The sequence below is a fragment of the Dryobates pubescens genome, chromosome 28 (genome assembly GCF_014839835.1).
Source record: "Dryobates pubescens isolate bDryPub1 chromosome 28, bDryPub1.pri, whole genome shotgun sequence".
NCBI lineage: Eukaryota > Metazoa > Chordata > Aves > Piciformes > Picidae > Dryobates > Dryobates pubescens.
This window is the reverse complement of record NC_071639.1, coordinates 10,772,538-10,790,975: the sequence shown is the minus strand read 5'-3', so window position 1 is coordinate 10,790,975 and position 18,438 is coordinate 10,772,538. Positions and strand designations below refer to the sequence as shown.

General features: G+C 41.1%; 1 protein-coding gene across 1 annotated transcript in view; it reads left to right on the top strand.

Moving 5' to 3' along the window:
- Positions 1–18,438, top strand: part of FIG4 (FIG4 phosphoinositide 5-phosphatase) — a 40,150-nt gene that overhangs the window by 2,804 nt on the left and 18,908 nt on the right. Inside the window, exons 2-11 of the mRNA XM_054174008.1 lie at positions 4,622–4,720; positions 5,735–5,858; positions 8,616–8,772; positions 9,420–9,470; positions 11,090–11,238; positions 12,743–12,871; positions 13,884–13,984; positions 14,546–14,708; positions 15,344–15,441; positions 17,337–17,470. Of these exons, the coding sequence (XP_054029983.1) occupies positions 4,622–4,720; positions 5,735–5,858; positions 8,616–8,772; positions 9,420–9,470; positions 11,090–11,238; positions 12,743–12,871; positions 13,884–13,984; positions 14,546–14,708; positions 15,344–15,441; positions 17,337–17,470 (1,205 nt within the window). The remainder of the gene's footprint in view (positions 1–4,621; positions 4,721–5,734; positions 5,859–8,615; positions 8,773–9,419; positions 9,471–11,089; positions 11,239–12,742; positions 12,872–13,883; positions 13,985–14,545; positions 14,709–15,343; positions 15,442–17,336; positions 17,471–18,438) is intronic.

The following is an 18,438-nucleotide window of genomic DNA, read 5'->3' as shown; positions in this document are numbered from 1 at the left end:
AACACCTCCAGGGACGGCAGCTCCACCACCTCGCTGGGCAGCACATTCCAATGGCTAGCAACCTTCTCTGTGAAGAACTTTCTCCTCACCTCAAGCCTACCTCTATTCACTCCACACTAACTTCTCTACTAACCTCCCTCCTTCCACCAGCAAAACCAGAGGTTTTCTTTGTGGCATTGCACCCCCATAAAGGATTTGGTTGAAATACATAAGGCCATCTAAATTTCAGATGGATATGTGCAAAACAACCATGTGAATATGATAGCAACGTTTTAAATGTACTGACTAAGGGGTGAAGATAAAAGGAGAAGCAAGGGTGAGGTTCTGAAAAAGGGAACAATCAGTGTTGGGGTAGAAATAGAATGAAATATATTCAACATGCAAATTTGAAGGCGTAGGCATACTGAAAGTGGAATGACTGTAAATATTTTCAAGTCAAAGGAAGGGCTGACAGGAACATGACAAATGGGATACTTAATCCATTCTGAAGTCCTGTGGATGATTTTCTGTAGGAAACTAATTGAAAATGGAGGTAAATTAAATAAAATGAAGTCTAGACTTACAATGTTGCTATCACATTAACGTGGTTGGTTTGCACATATCTGTCTGAAATTTAGATGGCCTTATGCATGTCAACCAAATCCTTTATGGGGGTGCAATGCCACAAAGAAAACCTCTGGTTTTGCTGGTGGAAGGAGGGAGGTTAGTAGAGAAGTTAGTGTGGAGTGAATAGAGAATCATCTCATAAACCTGATTTTTTTTTTTTTCAAGTAATGGTTTTATGGCCAATATACTTCATCACTTTCAGTAATTTTCTTAACCCTAAATGTGGGTCAGCTCTGATTGTGGTTTTGAGATATTGCAAATAATTAGGGTAATCAGAGCAGAAGGTAGCAAGAAGTGATGATGACCTTGAAGAGTAGGTAAATAATTTGAAATAGAATGATATACTGTGAAGATTTGTGCACCTTAAGGTAGGTTACACACAAGGAGAAGCTCATTGAGTGTTTATCAGTTCAGAAACAGTAGAGGAGAAGGATGAGGATCTGGGGGTGTTTTATCTGAAGAAGGGGTGAGAAGTTGAGCTGCTGCTGCTGAAGCACAGCTCTGGAAAAGGCAGATGTAGTCATTTGTGGTATGGTCATTGATGAGAAGTACTAATGTAGCTCCACCTTGTGTGGTATGTTGTGTACATTTTCTGTCCATACTAACTTAAGAATTCAACCAGGAACAGGTCCAGTGAGGTAACTGAGATGCTAGAGATTTCTTGGAGGAGCAGAGAGATAGCAAGATTTCTTTAGTCTGTTGAGGTGAGTGCTGAAAAGGCATCCAGTTACTGCTGTTTCTGTAACATTTCCAGCAGCATAGATGATAAAGAGGGGAGAAGTACTTGGCTACAGGAGAATGTATGGATTGATGATTAGTAGATTTAGCTGAAAATTAGAAGGGAGAATCTTGAGGAACCTCTCAGTGGAGCAACAAGAGCAAAGCCCTGTTTGGATTAAAAGGCTTTGGTTGTGCTGGGTCAAATGGGAATGGCAGAATGCTGTGGCTGTAGGATGCAGAGTGGGAGGTTACTCCTGGGTGCTTGGCAGGGTGTGTCCTTAAAATTTCTCATCTTGAAAGAGCTTCTTAGGAAGAGTTTCAGCAGATTCCAGGAAGCAGCCAGCATGCCAGCTGAACTTTGGCTGGTTTTCAGGTACCACTCTTCACCCTTTTATCATCTCTTCTATTCATGTCATTTTACCAGTTTCTGTGAGAGATGAAAACCAGCCCCTGATCTGCTGTAGGGTCTACAGAAAGAGAGAACATAGTTGAGGTTTTTTTCTATATCTCATATCCAGGTGTAATTATTTTTCTTCCATTCAGTGGAGTGGAGAAAAAAGGCTGAACCTGTACCTTTTTTTAAGCTCTGTTTGACATCTTGTTTATTCTTTGAAGGTTTCTGATCCACCATCAAGTTCTGTACATGCTAAAAGTGCCAGAAGATTTTTGAGGAAGAGACTTTTTGCTTGCATAACTTTGTGCCTGTTGTGAAGGTTTGATGGCAGGTGACAGCTACCGTTGTGCTGCCCAGTGAAGCATAAATTAAAGCAGAGAGATAATGGTGTGCTGATCCAAAGTCAATGTTCACATGAAGGTTTCTCATCTGGCAACCCAGCATGTTTCTTTAGTCTGACAAAAAGTGTGACTGGCACAGAAATACTTTCCTGTACTGGGGGCACATGTCCACGTGCTGCCTGGCTCCAGAGCAGCCTCTTGAAGGGAGGGACCTGGGCACATTGTTTAGACTCCTTTCAGAGGAGGCTATTTGCATTGGTTTTGGCTGAATCAAAAGATTAATAAAAGAGGGTGTAAAGCTTTTCAATTAGATTGCTTTGTTTAAAACTCAGTCCCAGGTGGAAGTGAGTAATGATCTTCCTATCTTGCGGTTGCTTAGTGATAATTGTGCAAGTCCAGATCTCATAGCTGCTTGATGCACTGCCATGGTTGGCAAAGTGCATTTGATAGCAAGTTTCAGCAAAGGCTAAGGGCAAGATTAAATCTGCAAACAGTGTGTTTCATCTCAGCTGATGGTTGAAGCACTTTAAAGGAGTAGTATGAGGAATTCTGCACTGTTTCTCCTTGTATACTGTTCTGTAGAGCAATACTTTGTTGGTCAAGGCTGTCCATTTATCTCCATGAAGTGGCTTTGCTGTGGAGTAGAACTGTTGGAGGCATTTGAAAAATGCTCCAATTTATTCAGTTCAATTTAGTAACAAATGGAAGAAGAGAATCAGGATAGAAATTCCCAGAAAGGTTTCTGTATCTTACTTGTTGCTTCTCATTTATCTTACTGTGATGACTTCTCATAATCAAATTAGATGTAAACAGTACAGTGCATTTTAGATTCAATTAATTTTACAGTTATATTGCAGCCTCAGATATTAATTTCCTTGCTGTTACATGCTCAGTGTTGTGTTGATTGGGTATTTATCTTTGTTCTTTCCTAGTATTCATGTGATGGCAAATTTAATCGTGGTACATGTCAGTGATACCATTTTATTTGTGTTCCACATCATCCAGTAGGACATTTATTTATTCATTAGATGGGTAAATTACACAGCAGAAGCAGCTAATGCTGAAATGTCTTTTTTCTTGCTGTTGTTTAATTTTTGCATTGGTTTTTGTAGCATCTCCTGCAGAAGGTACTCTGAGAGGGGCAGACTGGGGAGCCTGGGTTGTGAACAGTGTCACATCACTGCGGAAAAACAGTGGGAAAGAGTTTCCTGTGTCCAAGTTCTGCCTCAGAGGCTTCAGTGAGGGAGTGCTTGATGGCATGGATTTGCAGGGTCTTCTTGTACCAACATTTGGGAGCACATAGCAAAATGTACCACTGGAATGTCAATGTGCAAGGTGGAGCCAGGAGTTGGTGTTTCCTTTTCTAGCCCAAAAAGTTAAATATAGTTAAATATTTTCTTTTTCTGTTTTTTAGAGCTTACTGATCTAGATGCTTTTCTAATTTCAAAGAAGCTGAAGAGGTCTTTAAGTTCTTCTTTCACCTTAAATATTCTGAAAGTAAAGATGTTTATTAACATCTAATTGGTATAAATCATGAAATTCTGAGGTTTGTGTGAATGGTGTTACTGATTTCCTCTCCCACATCTTAAATCCATGTGACTTATAAAGTTAAGAGCTGGCTGCATAGATGCACATGAATTTGCCATGCTTTCCTGCTAGGCTGAGCATTATTAATGAGTTACACCTTGCTGTGTGGTAGCACCACACTGTTTAAATGAGTTAGTAAAATGAAAGCTGCTTAGAGCCTGTGTGCTTACTGCTGGCTCCTCCAATTTATAGTTTAATTCCCTTACATGAGAAATGGACACATTGTGTGTTGTGGCCTTTCAAATTTTAAATGAGAACTAAATCACAGAGTTATGGAATGGCTTTGGTTGGAAGGGACCTCAGAGATCATCTACTTCAACCTCCCTGTCATGGGCCCCTGCCCATGCTCTCCTCCAGAGAGGAGGCATCCACAACCTCCATGGGCAGCCTGTTCCAGAGTCCCACCACCAAAGAACTTCTTCCCAGGACCCAGTCTAAACCAACTCTCCCTCAGCTTCAAACCATTCCACCTTGTTCCTCTCCAGCCTTCCTGTAGGAAGACTGTTTGGCAGAAACAGCAACAGACCTACAGTGTAGCAGCAGTAGGTTTGGGTCATGGAAAGTTCCAAACTCCTGTGCGTAAGCTTCTGCTGCATTGTACACAGCAAACGGGAAGACGGCAATGGGTGGAGCAGGATGTAGATGGACAGTGCCTGCTGTAAGCTATGTTTTTTTCCTCTCTAAACAGGTTTTTGCTTTTCTTCAATTCTTGATTTGTTTCCCTCCTTGTGGAGTGGAGAGAATGAGGTCTTTGAGGTCGTGAGGGTTGAGTGCATATGGATGTGTCTACCTAAAGTACTGATGCCTAGTCTGGTTTATTAACAGTCCCTATGGAATATTGCCTGTTTGCTGTTGGTTAAAATGGATCCAGTCTAGGAAGTGTGTAAATGGCATTGTTGATGTGTTGCAGTGGACTTTGGTTGCTTTTTTTCTTGTGTGGCATTCAGACTCTTTGTTTTTTTCATTACTGTAGAGATATTTTCTTGTTGGAAGCAATCCTGCAGAAACCAAATACCGTGTGCTGAAAATAGACCGCACTGAACCAAAGGATTTGGTTATAATTGATGACAAGGTGGGTGTCTCTCTACTGATGGTGGTGGTGGTGTTTATTCAGTAATTCCAAATAATACTGTGTATATTGAACTGGATTTAAGTACTACACATGTAATCTGTTTCAACAACAGTATGTCGCGGAATGATGGAGGTATATAGCAGTTGAGGTTGGAGGGGACCGCTGGAGATGGTCCTACTCTGCTGCTCTGAACATCATCTGGATTAGGCTGCTCAGGGCCATGCCCAGTTGCCTTTTGAGTGTAGAAGGAGGCTCCACAACTGGGTAGCTTGTTCCATTGTTCAACCATCCTCACAGTAAAAAAGCTTTTTCCTGTGTTCAAGTGGAATCTTCTGTGTTTCAGTTGGTTCCCATTGCCTCTTTTCCTTCGAGTGGATACCACTGTAAGGAGCCTGCTTCAGACTTGTTTACTCCTTTCCACCAAGTATTTATACACATTGATAAGATCCCCTCTGAGCTTATTTTTTTCAGCAAGCTGATCAATATCGACTCTCAACCTCTCTTCCTCTGTCAGTAGCAGCATGAAAATAACTGGTGTCAGTATGGGAGGGGCCACAAGATCTCCAAGCAGCACATTCACTTCAGTGAAATTCCCCCCAAGTTTTTCCATTTATTCCATACATGCTTCCATGGATTTCTTATGTTCAGCTGTGCTGTTCTGAGTGCAAAATGCATTTTATTACTATCTGCCCAGGTTTGTAGTGTTTCTGATACATCTGAAGCAAAATAACAGCAACAGGAGTTCTAGTGTACACAATAGAATAAAACTTGATTCCTTTCCTGGAACTTTATAGTTTAAAATCTTAACACTTGAGATTTAGAAATGTTTGAAATGACAGGAGATCATGACTAGTCCTTTTTGTGCATGAAAACATCTTGTACTTGCTGGTAGCAGTGAAAGAGGAGACAGAGGATGTAGGGCAGAAGCTTGATTTCTTGTCTGTTAAATAAACTCTGCTATTCTCTGACACTTAACTACCAAAACAATAACTTGGGTGACTTTTTATTCCAAAGCATGTGTATACCCAGCAAGAGGTGAGGGAGCTTCTTGGCCGGTTAGACCTGGGAAACAGAACAAAGATTGGGCAGAAAGGCTCCTCTGGGTTATCTCGAGCTGTCTCTGCTTTTGGTGTGGTAGGTAAGTGTTTGGGTTGGTTTTACAGAGCCTTGTATTTCTTACTGTGTCATGCTGTGTATTTCCCCCTGATTTGACTTTTTTTTACAACTGATGAGGATAGAGAAATTTCATTCTCAATAGCAAAGAAGCTCCTATGTATTTTGTGAGAAGAGGTGGCCAGTACAGAGGTGAGAGGTGTGCTGGAGCTAGTCTTTTCTTTGTCACTAAGAGAGGGATCTAGGAAGTAGCCAAATTCTAAATGCTTGGTTGAAGATCTTCCCAAACTCAGCTGACTGTAGGATGCAAATCACATGGAACTTGGCCTCCTCAATTCCAGAGCTTACAGGATGTGTTTCAAAAGAGAACATCCTTTATTGAATGTTATTTCTTCATCACATGCTATTCAGAAAGATGACTTGATTTCCTTTTTGATGAACATTTTGCAGTGACATATCAAAATATCTCTTTTTCATGTTTGAACAAGCAGTTGCTGTCTTAGTCAGTTCTGACTTCTGAAATGCTGATCAGCTGTCCATAATCCTAGAGAACTGTTTCAAGGATTTAATAGCTCCCAGCTTCATCTGAAAGTTTCTACTTCCCTGCCTATTGTCAGATACTGAGGTCAATATATTGATGGGTCATGTCTCCAAAGTAAATGGTAGTATGTGTTCTGACAGCCCCAAGAATATCTTGTGCTTTATTTGCATCAATATACACAGGGACATCTAAATCCAAAGCTGCAGAGAGGGCAGAGAATGCAATTACTGTAAAAGATGCTCCTGAATTTTGTCTAACAACCAAAATATAAGGAAATATTGCTGGTATTCCAATGTCAGGTGGCAGATTAAGCAAACTTTCTTCTATATTCTTTTTGCCCAATTTGGAACCTAGCAATGGATCCATTGCTCAGAAATCCCTCCAATGAAGTTGATGATCCTTATTAATTTGAGAGTATGCATAAGCTCAAAGAAGCTTCTAACAGCCTTGCAGCATGGGGTGGGTTTTTTTTTTGCACAGGCCATCAGTGCTCACTCTGTAAATCTGTGTTAATGTATTTGGTTGGAAAGTGGTTGTGTTCAGTTGAGTTTTTTGCTTCCCAGTTTTGTGTTTGTTTCTATGCACTCCTCATAACAGGAGAGTTTCTGTTCCATAGCTGGACAGATGCATTGCTCATCAGAAATGATTTCTAAATTATTTTTTTAGGCAGTAATATGCTTGGTGATCTTCAGATCATCCTTGCTCTTTTGAAGTATGTGTTTTAGATGTCTTGATCCTTCCCAAACCATGTTTGTATAAATATGTAATTTGAGGGAATGCTGCAGCTGGTCCTTTTTTTCCTGCCTCCTGGCTCAGCCCAGCAGGGCAGGGCCTATCTTTTCTAGAGTTTTGGCTGCCTTTTGTAGAGCTTTGCTCTGTTCTCTGGTTATTTCATTAATGTTTAGAAGTAGAAATCACTTTTAGATGGAGAGAAAAGGCTGGGTTACTTAATCAGCCTTTGGTATAATATTGGGTGAAATTCAAAGGATGAAGACTGTTCACGTAAGTGAATTCAGTACCTGGAGGATGCAGGAAGAACTTTGACTGCCTTTTAACAGCTGCAATTCAATAGTCTGGCTGCCTCAAATGGAAAGCTTTATTCCTTATTGTCAGCAGGGTCTCTTGTCCTTGTGCAGGTGAGAGCATTTTTCCAAGGGGGGCTAATAAGGCAGAAGAGAAGATTGCTCTTCGTTCAATCACATTGCAGCCTCCAGCAGTGACAGGGAGGGAAACGTGTGCTTTGCTCATCCTTCTTCTGTAATTTATAATGCAAAGCTAAAAGAACTGAATATACAAGTGAAAAGGTGAATTGTGAGGGTTCCACACATGCTCCCCCACCTTCCCCTTAATATATCTGTTGACAGTGTAGCGGTGACTGAGTTTCAGACTCTTTACTGGGAGCAACCCATCAAAGCAGCTACCTCCAAGAGCTAATTAATGTGATTTATTAGTTATTGAAAGTTAGTACTGCTGTATCACTGCCTGTGCTGTATTGGAAACAAATTTGATTTTGAGGTGGTTATGTGTTTCTGTTTATCTTTTTATAGGCAATAGGCCAGACACTGCCTGTTCTGCTTCCTTAGCCCTCTGGACTTCAGCAGGGTCAAGTGTTGGTATCTGACAGAGGAAATAGAAAGAATGGTTCTTTGAATGGCTAATTTGGAGGAGGTGTTGCTGTAGACAATTTAATTTCCTCCTGTTAAGGAGTGAGAGCTTAAAGGTGCTGCAGTACTCTCATCTCCTTTTGCTATTCTGTGCCCCTCTCCAGTAGACAATACATAAACCTGGCAAGAAAATTGGGGATTGAGATTGCTCCTTGCCCTGGAAGATTAATCTTTGGTATCTGAACTAATTAATTATGCCTTGCTCTGAATGGTGAGAGTCCTATAAAAAGCAAGTACACCTATTATAAGTAGACAGCAACTTACTCTGAATTTCCAGTGTCTTATCTCTGCTACATGATAGTAGAAATGTGCACAGTGGAAGGGGAAAAAAATAGTGAAAATTATCTACTTCATTGCTTAGCACTTACTGGAGGTGAATTACAAGACATAAATAATATGAACAAGAAATAAATGTACATTTATTTATGTCTCCATGGGTGCACACTTTGCATACAACCTGAAGAACAAACAACAATCCTGAGAAGTCATGAACCAGTTCTGATGCTGTTTTTCTACATACATTTGCTGAAATCCAGGCAAACATCCACCTCAGAGCATTTTAATGGTCTCTTAACAGGTTTTGTCAGATTTTTAGAAGGCTACTACATTGTGTTGATAACAAAAAGAAGGAAAATGGCAGATATTGGAGGTCATGCAATATACAAAATAGAAGATACAAACATGATCTACATTCCAAATGATTCTGTTAGAGTCACTCATCCAGATGAAGCCAGGTAAATAATAGATTCATAGAATGGTTTGGGTTGGAAGGGACCTTGAAGATCATCTAGTTCCACCCCACCTGCCATTGGGAAGGGACATCTCATCTAGACCAGACTGCTCAAGACCTCATCCAACCTAGCCCTGAACATCTCCAGGGAATATTTTCTAAGCAATTGTAAACTGCAACTAGAAATTCTGGTCATGGATTCCCTTCTGTTAGCACATCATTCAAGCCATGTTATCTTAGTTGATAAATAAGTGGGGAAGATTGAAAAATGGGCCACAAATTGTGTGCCCTCTAACCTGTAAGGTAGATGCAACTGTTGCAGCCTTCCAGAGCTTTTTGTCTACATCTCCATGTCATAGCTACATCCTAGCAAACGTGGACCAGTATAATCATTGTTCTTACAAGGGCTAAGTAGTGCTGGTACTGGTTTGTATTGTCTGGGGTACTGCTCTTTTACTGGTAGCTCTAGCATCATTTTGATCTCACCTGAAAGAGACCTTATGTACCCTTCAAGCAGGTGCAGAGTAAATTATTTAATGATTCTGTGCTGTTAGAATCCTGTGAGTGTTGTAAAGGGTGATTAACTGACCCACTGCACAGTTTAACTGCTGAAACTAATAATTTTCCCTTGAACTTGAATTATTTTGCCAGGTATCTGAGAATCTTTCAAAATGTGGACCTTTCTAGCAACTTCTATTTTAGGTAGGTATCAGTTACTAATTCCTTTGAAAAAAAGAAGTATAGTATCACAGTACCGCAGTATCACCAAGGTTGGAAGAGACCTCAAAGATCATCAAGTCCAACCTGTCACCACAGACCTCATGACCAGACCATGGCACCAAGTGCCACGTCCAGTCCCCTCTTGAACACCTCCAGGGATGGTGACTCCACCACCTCCCTGGGCAGCACATTCCAATGACGAATGACTCGCTCAGTGAAGAACTTTCTCCTCACCTTGAGCCTAAACTTCCCCTGGTGCAGCTTGAGACTGTGTCCCCTTGTTCTGGTGCTGGTTGCCTGGGAGAAGAGACCAACCCCTTCCTGGCTACAACCACCTTTCAGGTAGTTGTAGAGAGCAATGAGGTCACCCCTGAGCCTCCTCTTCTTCAGGCTAAACAATCCCAGCTCCATCAGCCTCTCCTCATAGGGCCAGAACTAGACACAGGACTCAAGGTGCGGCCTAACCAATGCAGAGTACAGGGGCACAATGACTTCCCTGCTCCTGCTGGCCACACTATTCCTAATGCAGGCCAGGATGCCATTGGCCTTCTTGGCCACCTGGGCATACTGCTGGCTCATGTTTAGGCAGCTGTCAATCAGCACCCCCAGGTCCCTCTCTGGGAGCTCTTCAGCCACTCTGACCCCAGCCTGTAGCTCTGCATGGGGTTGCTGTGGCCAAAGTGCAGCACCCGGCACTTGGACTTGTTGAATTCTTACTTGTTGTAAGATTCTGCTCATGGATTTTGATAGCTGAGATCTTTAGGCTGGCATTCTGGGGAAATAAGACCTTGGTTGTCCTTTTTCATCTGGATCTTTTGCACCTGCTTTCTCCTTCAGCAAATGGATCAGAATTCGGTTGTATGAGGGTTGTATAGAACTATTAGTGGCATGGTAGAAGGTAGGCACTTAAAGTGTCCACAGCTTCCACTGACTGTTCAGCCTTGCCAAATTATGCAGAAGTTCTTTCCTTGGAAAAGTGTTAAATTTCCTTTGGAGAAGTGTTAAATTTCAGAGAGCTTGTTTGTCCTGTCCTCCAATTTGGGATTGCAGCACAGATGCACCCTTAACACAGTAGCTACTAAACAAATTAGTTCCATAAGAGTAACAAATTCTGCATCTTGTGTCTTTAATACTGACAACAAGATCCAGTTTTTGTGGACCAAATTTTTGGCTGTTTTAAATTGAGGTAAGTAGGTAGAGAGCAGTACTTAAATCAGAAACATGACGTGATACATGTGGAGACTTTGCGGGGAATAGCTATTTTTGATCTTCAGGACTGCTTCTTGGGACATAGTGAATTAAGTTTGTTGATGCACTTTGTTCAGAAGGCATTCAGTTCCAATTTCAGTTCCAAGAAGAATATCAATACAGTGTCAGCTATTGTACTGTAAACAGTTTCTGTGTTTGCAAAGCTTCTTTTGGAAACCAGTTGTATCCCTTGGCATTACAGGATCAGAATCTGATCCTGTATCTTCTTTAAAAGCCTTTCTTTTAATGGCTAAAATAGGCCTGTGTTATGTCCAAGTACAGATCGGGGGGAAAGGCTTTCAGAAAACCCCTGTGCATCTACAGTTGTTAATTAACTGTTAACTGTCTATCAGTTACAGCTATGATCTGTCTCACTCCCTTCAGTATAACCTTACTGTCCTGAGAATGCCACTTGAGACATTGAAAACCGAAACAACCCAGACACGGCAGGAGAGTTTTGATATATTTGAAGATGAAGGACTTTCAACACAGGGTGGAAGTGGTAAGCAAATGCACCTAATGAATTTCATTGGTCATCTACAATGTGTTCCACTGGAGTTTACTTTTGAGAAACATTTGACCCTTCTGTATTGCTCATGACAGTCACGAGCTAATAAAAGATCTTGAAGTAGCCATTACAGAGTTTGAATAATACAACTTCTAGAGGTGATTAATCATTGTTTTGTTAATTTACATTGCAAGTCAGGGAGATAATTGAAGCATGCTGACATTTTTCAGGAACTGATTATTCAAGTGACTTGTAAGACTTCCAACAGGAATGAATTACAAAGAGAGTGGGAAGCAGCAACAGATTAAGTACTAATAAGGCTCTTTTTTTAATGTTGGAAAATCTTGATGACAGAGGAATTGTATGAAGTTAGGATCAACTTGATGTAGTAAGCACTGTCAGGAGGTCTAAGAGAAATTACTGATTTCAGTTGGAAACTACAGCCTTCACTTTGGATCCAGCATATTCATAGGAGTGTAAAGATAATCAGTCAAACAGGAAAGCTATTTTCTCTCCCTTTCATGTGCACACACACACACACACACACACACAAAATTTCCCCTGAAGTTCTTAATATTGGATTTCATTCTGTTGAAGCTGATGGGGTTTATGTTTTATTGCCCTGTGAATTTTACTAATGATCTGAAAGGTCTTAAAAAATATATTTGCCTTTCTTTGTATTGGGTATGACACCACTCTAATTGTGAAAGATCAGAAACAACAGTGCTGCCTTTGATTCCTAAGGAATACATTGATGTAAAAGTGGTCCCAAACCACTCCCTCAGCAGAGCATTTGGCTGCTATAATTGGCATGCTGTGATTTAACTCATCCTGCCAGAAACTTCATTTGAAAAAAAAAATAGGTAATAGAGTTCTTGTCCTGTTCCTTCTCTTTAAGATTCAGACTCAATTCAATTCTCTTTGCCACCTTTTAGTGCCAATTTTCATCTTGGTCTGGATTTTTTTAACCAGAAAGAGGCTCAGGTTTAATTTGCAGGTCTACAGTAGCTGCATTCTGTGGTGGCAGTGCAAATTAAGAAAGCTCCCCTCAAGTATGTGAGAAGGAGATTGACATGCTTTTTGTAATGGGAGCCATGGCTATGCATGATTTTCCAGAGCCTAACAGGTAACTCCAGAGCTGGGAAACCTCCTCCTATGAGGGTATTTGTGCTGTAACTGGAATTCACAGCTTCATTCATTTTCCTTATTATCAAGTCCTCTCCTGCCACCATCCAGAGATCTCTTTTCAGTACGGGAAGTATCAGAAGAAAATCAAATACTGCAGTGACTGGCAACCATAGAAAACTTGTAAATCCTCCAAAATGCTGCCTTTCAGCATGTGCCTGAATTTATCAGTGTCTGGCAAACTCCAGGGATGTGAGTAAATTGTACGCTGAGTTGCAGTCAAGGGATGATCAAAATAAGGGTCCAAGGACCTGGATTTTAAATCACTACCATTCTTCATTGCTAATGCATTTTAATTTTAACAATTTCCTAGGTGTTTTTGGGATTTGCAGCAAGCCTTATGAGAAGTATGTGTGGAATGGCAAGCTTCTGGAGGCAGTGAAAAATACTGTACATCGTGACTGGCTGCTCTATATTATCCATGGGTTCTGTGGGCAGTCCAGTATCCTTTTGCAGGTGTAATAAATGTTGGCTTAGAGAGGTTTTAAAAGTTTCTTCTAATTACTTTTTTTAAGTGAACCTATGAAATACATTGAACTATTACTTTGTTGTGTAAATACTTTTCCATTTTAGAGTTACTGGTTGGTATCTACATTTAGCCCACTAAACTATAGTAGTAACTCCATCACCTGATGACCCTTCCCCAGCAGAGAAGAGGGAGCAGGAACAAGGAGAGCAGAGTCATGGATTTAAATGAAAACAGAGTAGTGAAACAGCCAGACTAATATCAAAGTATATGAAGGTATTCTCAGCCCAGTGAATGTACAGCAGTCAAAATCAATGGGAAAGCAGTTCCTGGGGGTGGGACGGTGAGCAAGCCTCTTCCAGGGATGAGGAAAAGGAGGAGCAGAAGGCCCCCAGTCCTCAGCAAACTTCTCACTTCAGACTGAGCATGATGTTTATGGTCTGGGATACACCTGTGAGCCAGCTCAGGTCAGCAGTCCTGGCTGACTCAAAATTTGTAGGTGTGGCCTTATATGTTCTGCACCCCATGGCACACAGGATTTAGTATGCAAAAAGGCTCCAGCTTATACTTGCTCCTATGGAGCAAGGTCACTGCTAAGTAACTGCAAACATAGAGCATCTTCACTGCCAGAAGCAGACACTGTCTGCAAGAGTATGCTGTTAACCTCGGAGAGTGCAGTTACTTGGAAGAGACTTGACTGAAACTAAAGTCACTGAACAGCATTAGTTGTGTTCGAACTCAAACCAGGACACTCTTTCGCCTCCATTGTCACTTCATAAACCAGAAACACTTCTGCAGGGTGTGAGAAGTGGTTGCTGCATTGTCATGTAGATTCCCTTCTCAGAGTTCTTACAAATGGTTGTTCAAAAAGGGCAGTGGTGTCTTTCAGCTGTTAAAGAGCTTTCAGATGTTTTGGGGTTTTTTTGTATGTGTGAAGTAGTGAACAAAAAAATGCATGCGAGATGTAAACCTTGACTTCTCTCTTAAGAGCTGTCAATATATGGTCGCCCTATATATGTCACTCTGATAGCCAGAAGGTCAAGCAAGTTTGCTGGGACACGTTTTCTGAAACGAGGATCAAACTGTGAGGTAAATGAAAACTGATTTGAGGGATTCTCTCCTGGCCCCCATCAATGTGAAAGCCTGAGCTTGACTCACTGGAGAACTAAAATGCTTTAGAGGGTGGTTAATAGTTCGATGGTAAATCATGCTGTTAGATTCCTAGAGTGGTTTAGGTTGGAAGAGACCTTAAAGATCACCTAGTTCCAACCTCCCTGCTATGGGCAAGGACACCTTCCACTAGACCAGGTCACTCAAGGCCTCATCCAACCTGTTATTACAGCTGTCATTGCAGTTTTAATTGAGATAATGAAGCTGTTCTTAATAAGTCTTAGCCAGCATTTATTGGGTGTTTTGTTTTGTTTGTTTGGGGTTTTTTCCCCACTTAAAGTTGATGTTATTTCCCAACTAGGAGGGAAAAAACTAAATCTGGTAATACACACTCAGGCTCAAATGGGAATTTAACCAGGGGTGTTCTCACTGCTGTGGTTTGGTGTTGTACAGTTTAATTGTACTCTGATCAGTTCTCTGTAATACATGCAGCTCTGAAATGCCATGTCCACATCATGTGTGCATTTCTGTTTGTCTTAGGGAGATGTTGCCAATGAAGTGGAAACTGAACAAATCCTTTATGATGCTTCAGTTATGTCATTTTCTGCAGGGAGTTATTCTTCCTATGTTCAGGTTCGAGGATCTGTTCCTCTGTACTGGTCTCAGGATATTTCAACTATGATGCCTAAGCCACCCATAACATGTATGTACACATTGTTCTTTGTGAGAGATTATGTTTAGCACTGTGTCCTAAAAGAACACCTGAAAGAGTAAGTGAAAAGTAAATCTGCAAAAAGAAAAAGGAACAAATTATCTCTGCATTTGGTCTTTGGGAAGACATCATTTAAGGTAAATCAGTGCTCTTTGTTACAGACCATAGCATGCAAACATTCAGCCATATTAAAAAGCTGCATTGGATGGAACTGATTAGAACAAAAATCTCCATTTTAGACTCCACATTGAGAAATGGAACACAAAACAGACTTCTGTTCGAAGTTACCAGCTTGCCTTCAGCTGATTTTGTACACAGAGTTAGCTCCATTTGTCAGTGTTGTAGATAACATTTCAGACCTTTTGAAAGTAGTGGAAAATGTCTAATGGCTAATTTTAATGGGGCCAGAATAATTGCTCTGTGGAGGCATCTTGTCAGAGTTCTTAGTTAATAATTCAGTTTGGAAAAGGGAAGATTTTTGTGTCAAGACCTTTTGCATGAACACAGGGGAAGGTGTGGAGTTGTATCATTACTATCAGAATTAGTATGTGTTCTGTGAAGAGGGGAAAATCTTTAAGTGTCCTTACAGCTTGTTTCATATCACCCTGAATATATATTTGTTGCAGTGGACCAAGCAGATCCTTTTGCACATGTTGCTGCTCTTCACTTTGACCAAATGCTTCAGAGATTTGGCTCTCCCATTATAATTTTGAACCTTGTGAAGGTACAGTATTTGGAATATGTTCTATCTCATTTCTCATCTTTAAGATTATGATTATTTCTTTGTTTAATTTGGCTTGTGTTCTAAATGAATATTAGCTTATGAATGGAATCTTTTCTTCATAAATCTCATCCTACATGGTATAAGTGAAGTCTCTAATTGCTTCCACAGCTGTCCTATTCCACTATTGTTTTTGTGGTGAATAAGTCCAGATAAATTACTGTGATAAAGACTGACCCTCTATTTTTTTACTCTGTCTGATAGAGCCATGGAAGTAGGAGTGGGAGACCAAATGGGCAGTGCCATTGGCAGCAGAGCTGGATTAATGGGGGGAGCTTTGTCATTGTTGCAGTCATTGAATTCATTGATGTGTGAGAAGCTGTGGTGCAAAGCCTGGGTTCTGGGGGGCACTCAGATTTTGGTTATTAAACCTTGTGTTGGGGCTTCTTTTGTTGGTTTTGGGGTTGGTTTTTTTTGATTGTTTGGGGTTTGTTGTTGTTTTGTTTGTGGTTGATTTGGGTTGTTTTTTCTGTTCTGATCCAGCTATTTTCTGTTTCCACATCCAAGTTTGATGTGTTGGTTTGTTTCCTGTGAATCATAATATACTTAGTCTTCAAAAAAAATATTTGAATTTATCATGTAGAACTTTATTCAGTTGAAAAAAGGATCCTCTAAGTCCAGGTAGGACCCATTCCTAACATAAACAAATAGGGAGAATACAAAGGGAAGCATTTCGAAAACTCAGGGTTGTAATAAATGGGAACTAGATAAACTATTTGCTATTTCTAGAAGCTTTCCTGTGTAGGAGTTCTCTTAAGACTGTCCCAAGTCTGTGGAAATCAGCTTTGGGTAGCATTTATTGACAAGAAAATGAGTTTTATCTCTTTGCAGCCATAGCTTTCAAAAGCCATTGTTGCAGTGTGAGCCCAGGCTCATGTGACCTTGACATGTGAATAATTGCATGCTTTTATTCACAGGGCTGTTGATACAGTGGTTGATAATACAACTCTTTATTTCCCTCTCTCTACATGCTCAATATTAAGATGCTAAAATTAATTTTCCTTTTTTACTCTATATACAGCTTCAAATAACCCAAACAACCCAACCAAAAGCAAGAGGGCAGTTGGCGGGGGGAGACTCCCAAATCTGAACTGCTTTTTAGGTGCTGCTGTCGCTTCGTACGCCAATGCTAAGCACTTCTATCTCCACCAGCCCAGGCTGCTCAAGGTCTCATCTAACCTGGCCTTGAGCAGCTCCAGGGAGAGGGCATCCACAACGTTCCTGGGCAACCTGTTCCAGTGTCTCACCACCCTCACTGTCAAGAATTTCTTCCTAATCTCCAGTCTAAATCTCCCCTCCTCAAGCTTCAACCCATTCCCTCTCATCCTATCGCTAAAAGCCCTCGTAAAAAGTCTCTTCTCAGCATTCTTGCAGCCCCCTTCAGATAGTGGAAAGTCACTATTATGTCTCCCCAGGGCCTTCTTTTCTGCAGGCTGAACAACCCCAACTCTTTCACCCTGTCCCCATAGGGAAGGTGCCTTAGCCCTCTGATCAGATATCTTTGTGGACCATCTCCAACAGTTTGATGTCCATCCATTTCCTCTGCATGGCCACGTTCGTGTCCTTATGCTCTTCATTCCTCTTACAGGGTTCCATTTTTCAGCCAGTGACTGAGCACAGTTGACACAGGTGGCTTTTGCTGCCAATACAGGTTGTTAAAAATGCAGGATGTTTGCATTTTTCTGTCTCTTCTGTTCTTAATTTAATGGTACTAGCTATGCAGAAGTGCCTGCTGATGTTTAATTCCTGATGTAGACGTGGTTATGTATGTTTGATATGTGGTTATGTGCATTGGTAATGGGAATGGTAACATTAGCTTCTCTTGCTTTTTGCTCAAGGAACGTGAAAAAAGAAAACATGAAAGGATTCTTAGTGAAGAACTTGTTGCTGCTGTGACATATCTCAACCAGTTCTTACCCCCAGAGCATGCAATTATATATATACCCTGGGATATGGCCAAATACACCAAAAGGTAGGCAAAAACATCCTTCTTTGTGCTACTGCCCTTAGCCATAGTACAAGGAGCTATTGGGTTGCTTTTCAGTTCTGTGTAGCTTAGGACTGATGGCAAAATATTATTAATGGGATAGAATAGAATTAACCAGGTTGGAAAAGGCCTTCGAGGTCATCGAGTGCAACCTGTCATCCAACACCATCTAATCAACTAAACCATAGCACCAGGTGCCTCATCCAATCTCTTCCTAAGCACCTCCAGTGATGGTGACTCCACCACCTCCCTGGGCAGCACATTCCAATGGCCAATCTCTCTTTCTGGGAAGAACTTCTTCCTAACATCCAGCCTAAACCTCCCCTGGTGCAGCTTGAGACTGTGTCCTCTTGTTCTGGTGCTGGTTGCCTGGGAGAAGAGACCAACCCCCACCTGGCTACAACCTCCCTTCAGGGAGTTGTAGAGAGGAATAAGGTCTCCCCTGAGCCTCCTCTTCTCTAGGCTAAACAACCCCAGCTCCTCACAGGGCTGTGCTAGAGAAAGGCCACACAAAAGCTCTCAATGCTTGCTTTTTATTTTGAATTAGTCAAAACACTGCATTTTGTTACTGCATTTATTGAGGTAGGGTATTTTAGCTAAGAAAAGGGGTTCATGCCAATCAGTCTTTTTCAGTTCCTGTTCCAAGTAGGAAAGGAGGAATTAATGTTATGAATATTTAGTTTATTAGAAGCAGGTATCTTAGAAAGGCCAATATGGTCTCTGACTTTTTGTTCTGTAACTTTGGACAATAGAATAAAGCATTGAGATCATGTGGAAAAGATGAATGCCTTCCTAAAGGCAGAAATATTTACAAGGCACAAGGGCAGGTTTAAGCTGGATATTAGCAAACATTTCTTTACTGATAGAGTGGTCAGGGATTGGAGCAGGCTGCCCAGGGAGGTGGTGGCAGTCACCATCCCTGAAGGTGTTCCAGAAGTGTGTTGATGTAGTTT